General features: G+C 42.2%; 1 protein-coding gene across 1 annotated transcript in view; it reads left to right on the forward strand.

Annotated features, from left to right (window-relative positions):
• TAFA4 (TAFA chemokine like family member 4) overlaps positions 1-17,275 on the forward strand; it is a 172,761-nt gene that overhangs the window by 140,878 nt on the left and 14,608 nt on the right. Inside the window, exon 3 of the mRNA XM_036267438.1 lies at positions 10,742-10,897. Within this exon, the coding sequence (XP_036123331.1) occupies positions 10,742-10,897 (156 nt within the window). The remainder of the gene's footprint in view (positions 1-10,741; positions 10,898-17,275) is intronic.

Here is a 17,275-nt window from a genome sequence, read left to right on the forward strand (position 1 = left end):
CCCCTCGGTGCTCGTTTGCAATTGGAGACCAGGAAAGGATCTTCCCACTAACTTCCCAGTCTCACTTTTCTGCTTACTCAGTGCAAAGCCCTATGTTACTACTGACATTGGAATTACTATTAATTCTTTTTTACAGTTGTATACAGTTACCTATGGGAAATCAACACTGTTGTTGCAAACATTTAATTAAGTTTATAGTTTTAATTACTTCTTTCACATTTATGCTTTCCTCTGTAGTAGGTTAGAAACTTTCACACTGGTGGTTTGATTCTCTGGGTACTGGTTCTTCTTTTATGTTTTACAAGTGGAACTTTACCTTAGTATTTGTTTTCACCAGTAATTGAATTTGCTCCCACCAACATTTAAGACAGTTTGACAGGGAAGGGCTAGAAAAAATTTGGAATAATATAAAGGTTGTTTAATGAGAGGCCTATCATTATGGATGAAAAATCAGAATGATAGGGTATTTTTAAACTAGTTATTAAAACACATGCTCCAAACAGCAGAAACCAACGAAAACATTTACCAGTGGGAATCCTTGCAGAAACCTCTTTTAATGAATAGATGAGATTGCTAGTAATTCACAGAATAATTTATATGTAAATGGTGTATCTGAAAATCATGAGGGTGCTTAAAAAGGTTTCTAAACAGTGCCTCCTCTGCCATCTTGTTTTCATTGTTTGTATCAGAGCAAAGGTTAAGTCCCTGCATCATGGTGCAGCCAAAGTTGGTTATTAGTTATTTGTTGTCATGCAGCAAATTAGCCAACATCTTAGAAGCTTAAAACAATTGACATGTTAATTCACAGGGACTCTGAGCATCAGGAACCTGGGACCGGTCAGCTGGGTGGTCCCACCTCAGTTGTGAGATTACAGTTGAGCTGTTACTGGTGCCACAGTCTGTGAAGACTTGAGGATGAGGATGGCTGCAGGGTGCACTTCACACTCCCTGGTGTGACTGACGATGGCAGTAGACTTCAGTACTTGTCCCCAGGGGCCTCTTCATAGAGCTGAACACAACATGGTTCAGAGTGAGTGAGGAGCAAGCAACCAAGTGCATCACTGTGTTTTATAACTCAGCCGTGGAAGTGACAAACCATCACTGGGCTGTGCAGTGGCACACAGATGAGCACTGGCCCAATGTGGAAAGGAGTCTGCTTATAAGCTTGCTTCTGGGAGTATTGGCTGAAGACTTCAGTTTCTTACCAAACAGGCCTCTCCATAGGGTCGCTTGTGCCCTGGTTTCCCCAGAGGGAGTGATCTGAGGTGCAGAGAGAGAGTGGCCACCCAGTCTTGGCAGTGACATGCCATCACTTCTGCTGTCTGCCCTTGGTCATAAAGACCAACCTGTTACCATGTAAGAAGGGACTGCACAAAGCAGTGGATGCTAGGAGGCAGGGATGACTGGGGACTAAGATGGTAGTTTTCACAGCTGACATTGCATTGAGTATGACAGACTCCTACAATGGAATTGTTTACTCAGGGTCAGGCATGAGGAAATTTCCACTTATCATTAAGATAAGATCTCTCAGACAAAAAATTGGTGGCAGACTGTCTCCCAGGACCAGACTGGAATTACAACAGAAATAAAGACAAATCATTAAAAAACAAACAACAACAACAAAAAACAACTGAGAAGAAGCTGGAGAGAACCTGGATGACCAGGGACAGAAAGAGGACACAAAATCGAGCCTGATAGAAACTGTGGAGGCATGAGAGGGCTGGTTGGGAGCCCACAGACAGCAGCTGAGGGCTGTTTTAGCTGTGAGCAGTTCCTGCGGAGAAAGCAGTGGTTTAAAAAAGCACCAAATCATCTGCAGCCACTCACCTAGGGCTCTGGCAAAGGGAGGACTGGAACTGTGTGGAGAGAGTTGGGCTCTTGGCTGAGGAGAGAGCTGGAGGAGAGGACACTAGGAGTTTTGTGCTGAATCACTCCTTCATAGGACAGTAGCCATATTATTCAAAGAGCCCCTTCCCAGAGCCCCAGGGAGAAGCAACAGCCCCCCCCTCAGGAATTCAACACCATCAGGCCAAGCCAGGGAAATGCAAATTGAGGCTCATTTACACCTAGAGTCTGACAGCAAGTAAGTGCCTCACCAGCTGTAAATCCTTTTATACCTGAGGGATTTTTCATTCAGCTGAGGGCTACAAATTGACACCCATCAAGTAACTGACGCTAATACCCTGCAGGAAAAAGATAGAGGATAGCTGAACCTTTCCTTGGCCTGCAAACCTACCCAGGAAAGTAAGACTTGACAGTGGTGTTTAACATGGTCTTCCCACACTCATCCAAACCCAGTAGAGGGAACCACAACCAGCTGAACACCAACACCCACAGGGAAAATTTGACAGGCTGCAAAACCCACTGAAACAGCCAAAATGGTGAAACAAAGAAACAAATCCCAAATGAAAGAAAAAGAGAATTCTACAGGAAAAGAGATAAATGAAATGGAATTAAGCAAGATTTCAGAGGGAAGTTCATAGTAATAATCATGAGGAAGGTCAACAGCATGAGTAAAGATATAGAAACATTGAAAACCAACCAATTGGAAATAAAGAATGACACAGCAGAAATAAAGAACACATTAGAAGGAATAACCAGCAGAGTAGAGGAATCCTAGCCCTGGATCAGTGAATTAGAAGACAGGGTAGAAAAATATCACCCAATCAAGGAACCAAAAAGAAAAAAAAAATTAGAAAACAGGAAGATGACCTAAGAGAACTGTGGGACAACATCAAACATAACAACATATGCATCATAGGTGTGCCGAAAGAAGAAGAAAATGAGCAAGGGTTAGAGAATATATTTGAAGAAATAGTGACAGAAAACTTCTCTAGCTTGGTGAAGGAAAATGGCATACAAGTCTAAGAAGAACAGAGAGCCCCAAGTAAGAAGAACCCAAAGAGGCCCGGACCAAGACACATAGTAATTAAAATGTTAAAAATTAAAGACAAAGAGAGAATCCTAAAGGCAGCAAGAGAAAAGCAATAGGTTACCTACAAAAGAACCCCCATAAGGCTATCAGCTGACTTCTCAACAGAAACACTACAGGCCAGAGGGAGTGGCATGAAGTAATCAAGGTAAAGTAAACCAAGGATCTGAATCCAAGAATACTCTATCCAGTAAGGCTATCATTCAAAATAGAAGGTCAAATAAAGAGATTCTCAGTCAAAAAACAGTGAAGGGAATATATTAGCACCAAACCAGCACTGCAAGAAATGTTAAAAGGACTGCTGTAATAAGCAGAAGAAATAGGAAGAGAAACATAACTATAATGAACAAAAATGGCAGTAAATAAGTACATATCAATAGTAACCTTATTAAACACTCCAATCAAAAGACACAGAGTAGCTGAATGGATAAGAAAACATGACTCATATATATGTTGTTTACAAGAGACTCACCTCACAACAAAAGAATCACATAGGTTGAAAGTGAAGGGATGGAAAAAGTTTTTCCAAGCAAACAGAAAGGGAAAAAAAAGCTGTGGTAGCAATACTCATATCTGATGAAATAGACTTCAAAATGAAGGCCATAAATAGGGACAGAGAAGGCCACTACATAATATTGAAAAGATCTATCCAACATGAAGATATAACCTTGGTAAACATATATGCACCCAATATAGGAGCACCAAAATACATTTAAAAACTTCTGGAGGACTTCAAAGGAGAAATTTACAGCAAAAATACAATTTTAGGGGACTTCAACACCATGCTGACATCCCTGGATAGATCCTCTAAACCAGTGGTTCTCAACCTGTGGGTCACGACCCCTTTGGGGGTCAAACGACCCTTTCATGAGGGGTTACCTAAGACCATTGGAAAATACATATTTCTGAAGGTCTTAACAATCGAGACACTGCTCCTCTATCCATTTCCAGGCAAGTCTGCCCACATGCAGATAGGCCCACATACAACATGAGGAACTGTATTAAAGGGTCGTGGCATTAGGAGGGTTGAGAAACACTGCTCTAGACCAAAAATTAACAGGGAAACAGAGACTCTAAAGGATGCACTAGATCAAATGGATTTAACACATATCTACAGCGAATTATACCCCAAAGCTACAGAATTCACATTCTTCTCAAGTGCACATAGGACATTCTCAAAGAGAGACCACATATTAGGACAAAAACTAAGTCTCTACAAGTTCAAGAAGATTGAAATCATATCCAGCATCTTCTCAGATCACAATGGAATGAAACTGGAAATCAATTTCAACAAAAACATTCAAACACATAGAGGCTAAACAGCATGTCATTAAACAATGAATGGATTACCAAGTAGATCAAGGAAGAAATTAAAAACTTCCTGGAAACCAATGAAAATGAACACACAACAACACAAAATCTATGGGATGCAGGAAATGCAGTCCTGAGAGGAAAGTTCATAGCACTACAGGCCTTCCTCAAAAAACAAGAACAATTTATAATTGACGTTTTAACCCTACAACTTAAAAAACTAGAATGTAAACAAAAAGAAAAACTCCAAATTAGAAGGAAAGAAATAGTAAACATCAGAGCAGAAATAAATAAAAATTCTGGTTGTTTGAAAAGATAAACAAGATTGGTGGAACCTTAGCCACACTCACCAATAAACAAAAAGATAGGACCCAAATAAACAAAATCAGAAATGAAAGAGGAAAAGTAACAACTGACAAAGGATTGTTAAAAAATACTATGAACAATGATATGCCAACAAATTGGACAATCTAGGCAAAATGGAAAAATTTCTAGACTCACACAGTCTCCTAAAATTGAACCAGAAAGAGATAGAAAACTTGAACACACCAGTAACAACTAAGGAAGTTGAAGATGTAATCAGGAAACTCCCAGCAAACAAAACCCGGGACCTGGACAGCTTCACAAGGGAGTTTTACTGAACAGTCAAACAAGAAGTAACAGTCATTCTCCTCAAACTATTGCAAAAAGTCAAGAAGAAGGAAGACTTCCAAACTCATTTTATGAGGCCAGCATAATTCTAATTCCAAAACCAGATAATGACACTACAAAGAAAGAAAACTATAGGCCAATATCCCTGATGAAAATAGATGCCAAAATTCTTTACAAAAATATTAGCAAATGAGATCCAGCAATATATGAAAAAATTTATTCAACATGACCAAGTGGGATTCATCAGAAAGTCAATAAATGTGATACACCACATAAACAAAATTAGCAATAAAAATAATATGATCATATCAATAGACACTGAAAAATCTTTCAACGAAATCCAGCACCCATTTCCGATAAAAATGCTCAGCAATGTGGGAATAGAGGGACCATATCTCAACATAATAAAGGCCATATATGAAAAACCTATAGCCAGCATCATACTAATTGGGCAAAAACTAAAAGCATTTTTTTTAAGAACAGGAACAAGACAGGGATGCCCATTTTTGCCACTCTTATTTAACATAGTTCTGGAAGTCTTAGCCACAGCAATTAGACATGAAGAAAAAATAAAAGGATGCACATTGGAAAGGAGGAAGTGAAACTGTCATTATTTGCAGATGACATGATATTGTACATAGAAAACCCTAAAGACTCCATCAAAAATCTAGAGCTAAAAAATGAATTTGGCAAAGTAACAGGATATAAAATTAACATCAAGAAATCGATGACATTCTTATACACCAATAATGAACTTACAGAAAGAGAAACTAAAACAATCCCATTTACCATTGCGTCAAAAAAATTAAGATATCTAGGAATAAACTTAACCAAAGAAGTAAAGGACCTGTTCTCAGAAAACTATACAACATTGGAAAAAAAAATAGAGAAGATATAAAAAAAGTGGAAGCATATACCTTGTTCATGGATTTAAATAATTAACCTCATTAAAATGGCCATACTACCCAAAGCAATCTATAGATTCAATGCAATCCTCATTAAAATACCAATGACATATTTCATGGAACAAGAACAAATACTCCAAAAATTTATATGGGACCAAAAAAGACCCTGAATAGGCACAGCAGTCTGGAAAAAGAAGAACAAAGTAGGAGGGATCACAATACCGGATAGCAGGTTATACTACAAAGCTACTGTAATAAAAACAGTCTGGTACTGGCATGAGAACAGGCATATAGATCAATGGAACAGAACAGAGAACCTAGAAGTTGACCCAAGACAATATGCTCAATTAATATTTGACAAAGGTGGCAAGAGCATACAGTGGAGTCCAGACAGCCTCTTCAATAAATGGTGTTTGAAAAATTGGACAGCTGCATGCAAAATAGTGAAGCTAGACCACCAACTTACACCATACACAAGAATAAACTCAAAGTTGATTAAAGACTTAAATGTGACTTGTGAATCCATAAAAATCCTAGAAGAAAATGTAGGCAACAAAATTTCAGACATCACACACAGCAGAATTTTCACTGATACAACCCCTAAGGCAAGAGAAACAAAGGAAAAAATGAACACATGGGACTACATTAAAGTAAAACGCTTCTGCACAGCAAAAGAAACAACCATCAAAATGGAAAGAGAACCCACTATAAAGGAGAGGAGAAATGCCAATGATACATCAGATAAGGGTTTAATTTCCAAATATATAGAGTGCTCATACAACTCAACAAAAGGAAGACAAACAGTCCAATTAAAAAAGGGCAGAGGATCTAAATAGACCTCTCCAAACAGGACATAGAAATGACCAAGACAAATGCTCAACATCACTAATCATCAGAGAGACGCAAATTAAAATGACTTTGAGGTATCACACCTGTCAGAATGGCTGCCATCAACAAATCATCAAACAACAACTGCTGGCGAGGGTGTGGAGAAAAGGAGACTCTAGTACACTTCTGGTGGGAATGCAGACTGATGCAGCCACTATGGAAAACAATATGGTGCTTCCTCAAAAAACTGAAAATTAAGCTGCCATTTGACCCAGTGATCCCACTTCTAGGAATATATACTAAGAAGCCTGAAACACCAATCAGAAAGAATATATGTACCCCTATGTTCACAGCAGCACTATTTACAATAGCTAAGTTCTGGAAACAGCCCAAGTGTCCATCAGTAGATGAGTGGATACAGAAGCTGTGGTACATGTACACCATGGAACACTGCAGCTGTGAGCAAGAAAGATCTCTTATACTGTAAGATGACATGGAAGGACCTGGAGAGTATTATACTAATTGAAATAAGCTGATCTGAGAAAGACAAGTGTCACATGATCTCATTTATTTGTGGAATATAATAAACAAAATAGACCCAGAGCCATAGAAGTAGGGCTCAGACTGACAAACCTCAGAAGATGGAGGCTGGGGGGTGGAGATAAACCAAAGAACTTACATGCATATATTCATAATGGGCATAGACAACAATGCGGGGGTGGGGGGGATCCAGAGGAGGGCGTCAATGGGGGAAAAAGGAGAAACATATGCAACAAAAATAAGTTAATAATAATAATAAAAAAGTTAAGTTCCCTCTTGGTTCTTCAATCATCTGATAATATTTCAATAAATTCTGTTTGGATTAATTTAGTTCAGATCAGTGTCTGTTGTTATAACAAAAGACTCTAACTAATAAAATGTATTGGGACATAGGATTATGGAAGTCAGCTTTCTCATTATTGGTGATGGGAGTTAAAATTAGAGAATTGTGGAGAGAGTAGTGAGAGTCTTGGAATTGGAGATATCAGTGTGAACTCATGCTGTGTACACACACACACACACACAATTCTCCATCTGCCTTTCAGCTCACATCACTCTCTGGTAGCAGTGAGTAAACCTATGTGCCAAGGTCTTGGTTTCTAATCTAATGTCCCACAAAAAGTCAGAGCTCCATGGAGAAAAATGATGGTGGCCAGGAAAAGATGAGGTCAGCCTAGCACATCTTTTAAGCCAGAAAATTAGTGAGGTCTCAGAGAATAATGGGAATATTTCAAAATGACCTGCTGCCAGTTTGAAGGGTCTTCTGTCTAGAGCTGAGATCATTTGAACATTAATGTAGAATTGATTTTGCAACTATCATATTTATAATTGATTCAGGTGGAAATCATTAATGGATGCTAAAAATAGTGAATAAGGGTTTGATGAATGGGATATTTACATACCCTCATATTTTCCCCTAAAATGCTTTTAAATTATAAGTTAAAATATAGTACCTTTGCAAATGGAGAAACTGGTCAGACACCATCTTAACCATGTGCTTAAGGAAATAGGACCAATACCAGGGCAAGTAACGGTGTCACTCCTGGGTGTTCTGATAAAATGCACTGCTCGAATCTAAACAAGAGGAAATGCCAGACAAAACCAAATGGCAAGACATTCTACAAAATAACTGGTATGTAATATTTTAAAATGTCAAGGTTAAGAATGATAAAAGTGCCCTGGTGGATTTGGCTCAGCAGTTAGAGCTTCAGCCTGAGGACCAGAGAGACACGGGTTCGGTTCCCGCTAAGGGCACGTACCTCAGTTGCAGTTTGTCCCCAGCCCCGGTTAGGGTCATGTGGTTGGCAACCAATTAGTGTGTCTCTCTGACATCAATGTTTCTCTCTCTCCCTCCATCTCTATCTGAAGATAAATGCAAAACTGTCCTTGGATGAGGATAAAAGAAAAAAAAAGAATGATAAAAGCTGAGGGCTAGTTTCTGCTTAAAGAATGCTAAAGGAAAGATGCCGGGTAGGCAAATGCGGCATTGCCTCCTCCACAACCACGTCAAAATGACAACTAAACTACAGAACATCCATCCTTCAGAACCACCAGACAGCGAGCTGAATGGAAGGAAGTCCTACAACTTCGGAATTAAAGAAGCAGCCACATGGAGACTGGTGGGAGGGGCAGAGGCAGACGGGCTGGGCCCCCCCCCCCACATGTGGCAGATAAAATCAGGAGGACACCTCAGCTGGGAAGGTCCTCTCTGTGATGTGAGGGGTCCCTGTCCCACACCAGGCCCCCAGCTCAGGGTACCAGTGCCAGGAAGAGAATCCCTATCACTTCTGGCTGTAAAACCAGTGGGAACTGAGGCTGAGGGAGGTTGAGGCTGCAGGAGCCCCAGGCAGCTCCTCTTAAAGGGTCTGTGCATGGACTTACTCGGACTCGCTCATTCTGAGCTTGGAGGGGAGGCAGCTTGAGGGGCACCAGAGACATACGGGGAAGAACTGAGCTGTTTGGCATTGGACCGAGGGTGATGGTGCTTCAGTGTTGTCTGAAGCCGTCCACTGGGTGTGCTGGCTCTGGGGGCAAGGTCAGCCACTGCCTGTGTTGTACCTGGAGCCACCCGGAATAAGCTACAAAGCAGTCTGCAGATGGCTGTTTTTTGTGCTGGGCTTGGAGGTGCCCAGGCACCTTTAAGAGGAGCCTCAGCTTTCTCCTGGACAGATGTGCTGTCAGAGGCCTTTTTTGCTTTGGTGAACCCTTCCCCCATGAGGCCTGCAGACTGCAGCCATACCTGGGACTCCAGCAACCTGGCTCACACTGTTTGCCCCGCCCTGGTGATTCCCTGAGGCCCCGCCCCACCCAGCTTTCAGGCCCACCCAAGCTGTTGCTAGTTGCTTTACCAAAGGAATGGCCTGTCTTGGATCCTGCTTTAGATTTTCCTAAATTCTTTTATCACATGTTTATCCAGGTAGCTTTTGTGAACACTGCTGCTGTGGACATGTGTGTGCAAATGCCTCTTGAGACCCTGATCTCAGTTCTCAATTCGTGTGTGTATATATATATATATACATATATATCTCCAGAAGTAGAATTGCTAGATCACAAGGTCGTTTTGCCTTTAGTTTCTGAGGAAACACCAGACTCTTTCTATACTGGTTGTGTTACCAGAGAGTCTCCCGTGGCAGAGGGGCGTGGCTCTCCCCTCCTCTGCTCTTGCCAGGGCCATCTGTTTAGTGCTGGTGGCAGGGCCCCACTTTCAAGGCCCATTGGGCTGCCTTTGGGGTCTGGGGTGGGGAGCAGAGTCCTGCTTTGGAAGGTGGTTGGGCTGGTGGGTCATCGGGGAAGGCTGGGTGGGTGGAATGCTTAGCAGTTTAATGCAGAGCACAAGATATGGCGGCCACAGCTCAGGCAGGCTAGACAGAAGGCGAGCCAGCAAAGCCGCCATTCCTCACTATGGCCTCCATTCCCAGAGGCCCACCAGGCCCCTCCAGCAGACGCTCCGAAATTCGTCAGTATGGTCGATGTCTCTCTCTCACGTGTGACCCAGGTGCCTCTCACACTGCTGTCTCTCAGAGTGAGTGAGTTTGTGCACAAGCCCCATATGGGAGACGCTCACTTTCCCAGAGCCCCTCAGTTTGCTGTTCTCACAACCAGGAGTTAGGGACCCCTCTTCCCGGAGCAGGTCCCTGGGCTGGGGAGCCTGAGGTGGGTCGGATGCCTCACCCTTCAAGGGGCCTGCAGGGTTGTGACACCCCTCCCATTGCGGAATGCCGCTCCATTGCCCCCATGCCCATCTCCATGCGGCTTTTTCTTTATATTCTCAGCTGTAGAGAATCTTTTCTGCTGGTCTAGAGGTCATTCTCAGAGATACTTGCTTTGTGTTGAGTTGTAGTTTTGGTGTGTTGGTGGGAGGAGGTGAGCCCAGGGTGTTCCTTCTCTGTCACCTTGACCTGCACTGTCCTCTGACACCTTTACATACATTTGAAATCTCAACCAAGTAAAAAGTTGCAAAGATTCCTAGGTAGCACAAGAAGTTGGAAAGGGTAGCCATAGCATGATTCATGTTCTTGGCGATGTTGTTTGCTCGTAACTGCACCGGGTCTGTTCTCTCCCCGTTACCTCCCAGGTCAGCACCATGCCAAGCAGGGGACCTGTGAGGTGGTTGCTGTGCACAGGTGCTGTAACAGGAACCACATAGAAGAGCGATCACAAACGGTCAAGTGTTCTTGCTTCCATGGACAGGTTGCTGGCACAACTCGGGCTCGGCCTTCTTGTGTTGAAGGTAAGACCTTTCTAGTCAGTTTCTCTAACATTGCAGAAGGGCCTACAACTGCCAAGAATCTCCCAGCTTTGCTGTCTGCAATGCAAAGAAAAGTAGGTTTATTCTAGGTCGATGTCATTCCAAAAATGGACATCAGTACAGCTCCCAAATTTCCTAATGAGTAAGGTCAGTTATTAATGATGTCTCTTACGAGGTAGCAATGTGGAGCTCCATTACTGGACAGTCGGGAAGACGTTGCTTTGATTTCTTCTGAGCCAGCTGTCTCTCCAGAGGTCACCCGGCACCGCATCTGCTTCCTTAGACACAGTCTTCTTCCTGCTCTCACACCCCGGGCTCAGCCGGGTTTTCTCACCTCATGTGTGATGTCGTAGACAAATATTTTTATAATTTCTAGTTTATTATTATTTTAACAAACATTATAAACATATTCTTTGGTGCAACTTCTCAAAGAGTAGTTTGGGATCATGTATTATTCATTTGTTGTCTCCAAATCTTCTCCCAGAGTACTGTGCCAATGGTTAAAAAAAAAGAATGGTTGTAGGTGGAGGCCTGGGATTGATCCCTTTTGATGTCCCTGCCTTTTTTCAGCAGATAGCTTGTTAGAAACAACTATTAGTCCCCAGGAGACAGATATGTGAGGTTAAGCCTTGTGACAGTTTCTCTACAGTGGCATGGAACCTCCCTGAAAATGAACTCTTCCAGTCTTATCTGATGCGTGTCTAAAGGTCGACTGTTACATACAACACGGGTGCATATGCACACACACACACACACACACACACACTCTTAACTGCAGACCTTATTGCACTGTTGAAAATAATAGCTGATTTATGCACATCACATCTCTCCTACCAAGCACATCTTAATGGGCTGTTTGATCACCAGTAGTATTGTATCAGCATAGTCTCAGTCATTCTAAAACTGGAGAGTGAATGTGGGAAACCTCCCACCTGCATTTCCTCATCAGAAACCCTGGGGGCCAAATGTGTTGCTGAATTCAGAGTTTGTCAGGTTTTATGAAGGTGTAACACAGAGCATACACCATCTATTACCTTACAAACCCCCGTCCTCTCCAGTTGCACCGCATGATCACAGATATTAATCTCTCTACTGGGAGATATATGAATATTCATGCAGAATGGGGCAAGGCAGGATGAAGAACCTCATGTTAATTCAAGTCAGGTTTTTCTGCCATCTTATGGAAATCCTTTTCATTTTCTGAGTTTTTTGTATTTGAGGGATTATAGGTAAAGCATTGTGTATCTGTAAAAAAGATAAATATCTTTAACGTTAAAAAATTCTAAGTTCCTGGACCCCTAATGGGACAGTTTACTATATATTTTCTACATCAGTTGAAGCCAAGTCGTAGCCGTCTGTCTCCTTGCTCTCTCCAACCAGTCTGTATTTCTCCACCTGCTGTTCCCCACGTTCCAGGGCCCAGCACTGCGTCGTGCTGAGCTTCCTGCTCCGAGTTGCATTCCCACCCTGCAGCAAGAAAGATGCTACTAGAAAAACAGAACCGATCACGTCACTGTCCTTCTTGAAACCACAGTTTGGTGACTTCTGTTTTAAAAATAAAATCTAAGGTCTTTTCCATGGGTAATGAAGCCCTGTGTAATGACCCAGCTCACTTCTCTTTCACCTTCTTGCCCCTTCCCGGCTGGAACCCTGCCCTCCCCTTCATGTCAGCACTTCACCCTCAGTAGAACCCTCTTCCCCGCAACACACGCCAAAGTCCCCCTCTCCCTTCAAATCTCCCGTGTGTTCCTGCATCTCCCTCTACTTCTGGTTCATGGCAGGCATCCCAGGCTGATGGAGAAGCTTGTTGAACGTGTGCCTTCCCTTGAGTCCGGAGTTGCTGGAAGACAGGAACTGGGTCTTGTCTCCATCTCCCCTCACTGGCTGGTGCTCAAATGAGTTTTAACCCAGCCAAGAATTGATTCATCTTTCCCAATCACAGATTGTTTTCTAAAGGTAACAACTGTGTTTGCTTGCCTTTGGAGATTTTTAAACTTCTACAGAAACTTATGAATCATGACATAAACTATATTTATACTCTGTTTAGCCTCGAATTTTTATATATTAAGTCTTATATCTAAATCATGTTTTACAATAGTCAAAGTACTTTTAAAAATATCCTCACTCAAGGATATGTTTATTGATTTTAGAGCGAGAGGAAGGGGGGGAGAGAGTGAGAGGGTAACATCCATGTGAGAGGGAAATACCAGCCTGCTGCCTCCCGCATGTGCCCCAGGGGGACTGAACCTGCAACCCAGGTATGTGCCCTGATCAGGAAACAAACCCACCACCTTTTGGTGTATGGGACAATGCCCCAACTCACGGAGCCCTCTGGCCCGGGCAATATTCAAAGTCCTTTCATTGGTACCTGGAAAGTAGGACTAGGCCAGCAATTACTATTAGCATCTTTCTATTAGTAAAGGAAATAATACCTTACCCTAAACTAGCTTGTTTTATATTTTCACAAAATTCCCTTTGGCCACCATCCTAGGGATTACTCCATTTATCTGTTTGGTCAATATATTTTTTATATATTTGTGTGTTTAAGATAAGTTTGTAGAAAATGTGGTAGATTTTTATATGAATGTGTATTGTACAAATGGTATCACATTGGATACTTTGTTTTAAAGATTTTTTGTTCTTATTTACTTTTTTTAGAGAGAGAGGAAGACAGAGATAGAATCATTGATGAGACAGAAACATCCATTGGCTGCCTCCTGCACAACCCCTACTGGGATCAAGCTTGCAACCCAGGCATGTACCCTGACCAAGGGTCAAACTGGTGACCTCTTGGTGCATGGGAAGATGCTGGACCACTGAGCCAGTCTGGCTGGACCACAATGGATACTTCTTAATCCAACCTGCTTTAGTCAATGGATAGGCCATAATGCATTTAGCCTTTCTTCTACTGAAGGGAAGCTTGGCTGTGTCTATGGCAAAATAGACTCACAGGCTAACTAAGTGATTTCCCTGGTGTCACACAATCAGTAAGTGATGGGGACCAATTATCTGGTGTCTGAGCAGAGTCCACACAGTAGAACTTTCTGTGATGATGCAAATGTTATTTCTGTGTATCTTTGCACTCTTATGTCATGTAGCATGTGTGTCCAGTATCCAGTACATGTCATGACCAACTACATGTGGCTATTGATTATTTGAAATGTGACTAGTTCCAATTGAGCATTTGAGATGTGACCTAGTAAGAATTTCAATGTGCCTCTACTGGACAGTACAGGATACGTTTTAGGTAAATATAACTTTAGAGCAACATTGTGGCCAGAGAATATGCACACTCTGAACCATGGGAGTGCGATTTTGTCTGCATAATGGTGCACCTAACACCTGGCAAACAGTTGGTGTTCAATAAATATTTATTGGGTCAGAGTCACTGAGGAGGTCTAGGAAGTTGCAGTTCAGGCTTTAGTTAGGATATGTATCTGTTTTCACATCTCCCTAAATCTTCTAGTCCTTATCTGAATATATTTCATTAGGGCTTTTTAGCTTTACCTACTTAATCTTTATCCCTTAATAATTATGCAGTATCATGCTGCTAATTGGCTTGTGAGAAGGCCTAGTTTCTGCTGATGTGTTTCTCTCATCTTATTTGTCAATAAGAATGGAGAGGATCTGAAATATAAAATTCATTTCAATTTACATTTAAATTAAAACAAAGGCGAGAACACGTTGGATCAGGCACTAATTAATGTTGGCATAGAAGTTGGAACATCCTTATGTATTTTTGTTAATCCACACCACAGATACGTATCGGTGTTTTCATCGCTTTTCCATAAAATTACAGCTTTTATTAGTTATACAGGGAGAAAAATGAGCGGTTTTTCCCCTCATGTAGCTTTTTTTGTTATAATTAACTTATGAATACCCCCGAATTATTGAAATGTGTCTTTAATACACATTTGGGGTTTTGGAGAAGGGATGGGGAGTTTTTTCCGAGGCTGTGCCTACTTGGGTCCTGAAACAGACAACTGTTGGTTCCTTTGAATCTTCTCCTGGCCTTTACAAGGCCGTTCGTGGTGGGAACTGCATTCTACACGTTTATCAACATACAGCTCTGTGAGATAATGCTGAATGGTTTTATGACAAAATGGGATAAATGAGTAGTACAATGAAGCTTAATTTATTTTGTCAAAGTGAATGCTTGCTAAACAGCGACTTTAAGAAAGATTAATAAGACAAAGGCTTAGGAATGGGAGGCAGTTTCTTTGTAAAGTTTTTTCTTTTGATGATGCCTGAATCTCTTTTCTCAGATGTCAGAATTCACTTAGTCGGGGCGGAGAGTTCCCGTTTGTGCTGCAGAGGATGTCCATGCTCTCTGATGGGACAGGTCTGCCTTACAGATGTGTCTCCACCAGAGTTCTCACTGGATGTGGTGTCTGTGCCACTTACACATGAAGCCATTTCGAGTTTTCGCAGCAGTCTCCTCCAGGTGAATGACAGCAAGGTGCACTTCGCAGAAGCACTTTGCGAGCTGAATGTGTACCTTGCACATGTTGGTTCATTCATCAACTTTTAAATTAGCACCTTTGGCCTGGGGTGACCTGGACATCGGAGGAAGGACAGTAACCAGACTCAGGTCCTGCTTTCAGGGAACCTGCACTTTATTAGGAAAGAGAGACCATTCAGTTCTCATAAACGAAGGGCTCTGGGCAGAGCAGAGAAGGCATCGGGTGATGCCTGTGGGAAGCAGTGGTGTGACTTCCAGGAGGAGGTGACCGGGCAGGGCAGCCGCGTGAAGCCTGTGAGGACAAGTGGGGCAACCTTGGGGTCTGGGGGCAGCTCAGGCTGCCTGGAAAGTGGCAGAAGACAAGGCTGGAGGTGGAAACAGAGCCGCGGATATCATCAGAGGCCTCAGATAAAATCACACTTCAGGGTTAATTCCTACCTTGGGAATTTGTGTTCCAGACGAGAGAAGCAGGATACGCAAGAAGAAAGGAAATGACCTGCTGTGAACAGTTCATGTAAAATAGCCTCAAGTTCCTGAGAAGCAAAAATGTGTCCCTGATTTTGGCAGGTCATCTTGTCAGCACAGGTTTCCAAACTTAGGCTTGGGGAACTGCCCACGTGGGGGCAGCAGGGAAGACAGCGGGCCGGTGAGGGCATGGTGTTCATGTGGATTAGGAGTTGTCACAAGCCGGAGTTTAACGAGGTCTCTATGCATTAGTTCAGCCTCTCATTTTGGCTGAGTATATCTAATAACCATAAATAATGCTTCCCAACCAGGGTGACATCTGACGAAGTCTGGAGATACTCCGGGTGGTCACTGTAGGGTAGAGGTGCTTCTGACACCTCCTGGGTTGAGGCCAGGCTGCTGAACACCTGGCAAGGCACCCGATCCACTCTCTCAATGAGGAATTGTTGGCGCCAATGTCAATAGTGCCAAGGTCGAGAAGCCCTCCGTAGAGGACCCTGCTACAGGTGTCTGTACCTGTGTGAGTGGCATCTAGCTGAGGAGGCAGACCTAGATCACAGGTCTGTCTGCACATGGCCGTCCACGGCCTCGCTCAGCACTGTGTCCACTGTGGACACGACAGCGGCGCGCGTGCGGACTGTGTGGACGGGGTCGGTGCCTGAGAAGCGCACTGCTGTTCGAAGGGCTGCTGTTAGCTCGTTACCTGGCTCAGGCTGCAATGGCTTTTTGTCTTGAAAAACAAGAAACAGAAATTGGCAGGGCTTTCCACCTAGCCAGGTTAAAAATTAAGAAATGGCTTAATTTTTAAAGAATATTGTGAGCGTCTTGAAATAACAATGATAAGAGCAGAAGAGCTAAAGATAAAATGCATTCGAATCTCAGAGGGTACTCTGGTGGCCATTTGCAGTTTTTAGATGATATATATTCCAGAAAGATGTTTTCTTCATCTTTCTGCCCATGGTGTCAGTGTGAAAAAACATTTTTCTTTAGAAAAGCCTGAACTCTGTGTAAATACAACTGAACTAAGTCCACAAATGAGAGACCGACTCTTGAGAAGTGAGCCTGTTTGCTGCTGTTAGTCATATTCAAATATGGGCTTATCTAATTAGCTAGGTAAATACATACTGTGTTGTATTTAATGAGGTGATATTTATTTGAGATATGGGATAGAAAAGCCCTAGACATCAATGTATTTTATACACCAGAGAGTAAAGAAAATGCACCAGAAGCAACATAGCTAAATGGCCACATTACTTTTTCACCTAGAACATTTATAGAAAATACTAGTCACTACCACAAAACTAGGATTTTGCTATCTTTTTTCTTCCTTTCTGCATAAAACTCAAAATTTATTACAGGTTGGCATCTTTTTTTCTTAATATATATTTTAATTTTTGTTTGTTTTTATTTATTTATTTTAAAATTATTTTTAT

Source organism: Molossus molossus, unplaced genomic scaffold (assembly GCF_014108415.1).
Source record: "Molossus molossus isolate mMolMol1 unplaced genomic scaffold, mMolMol1.p scaffold_m16_p_18, whole genome shotgun sequence".
Taxonomy (NCBI): Eukaryota; Metazoa; Chordata; class Mammalia; order Chiroptera; family Molossidae; genus Molossus; species Molossus molossus.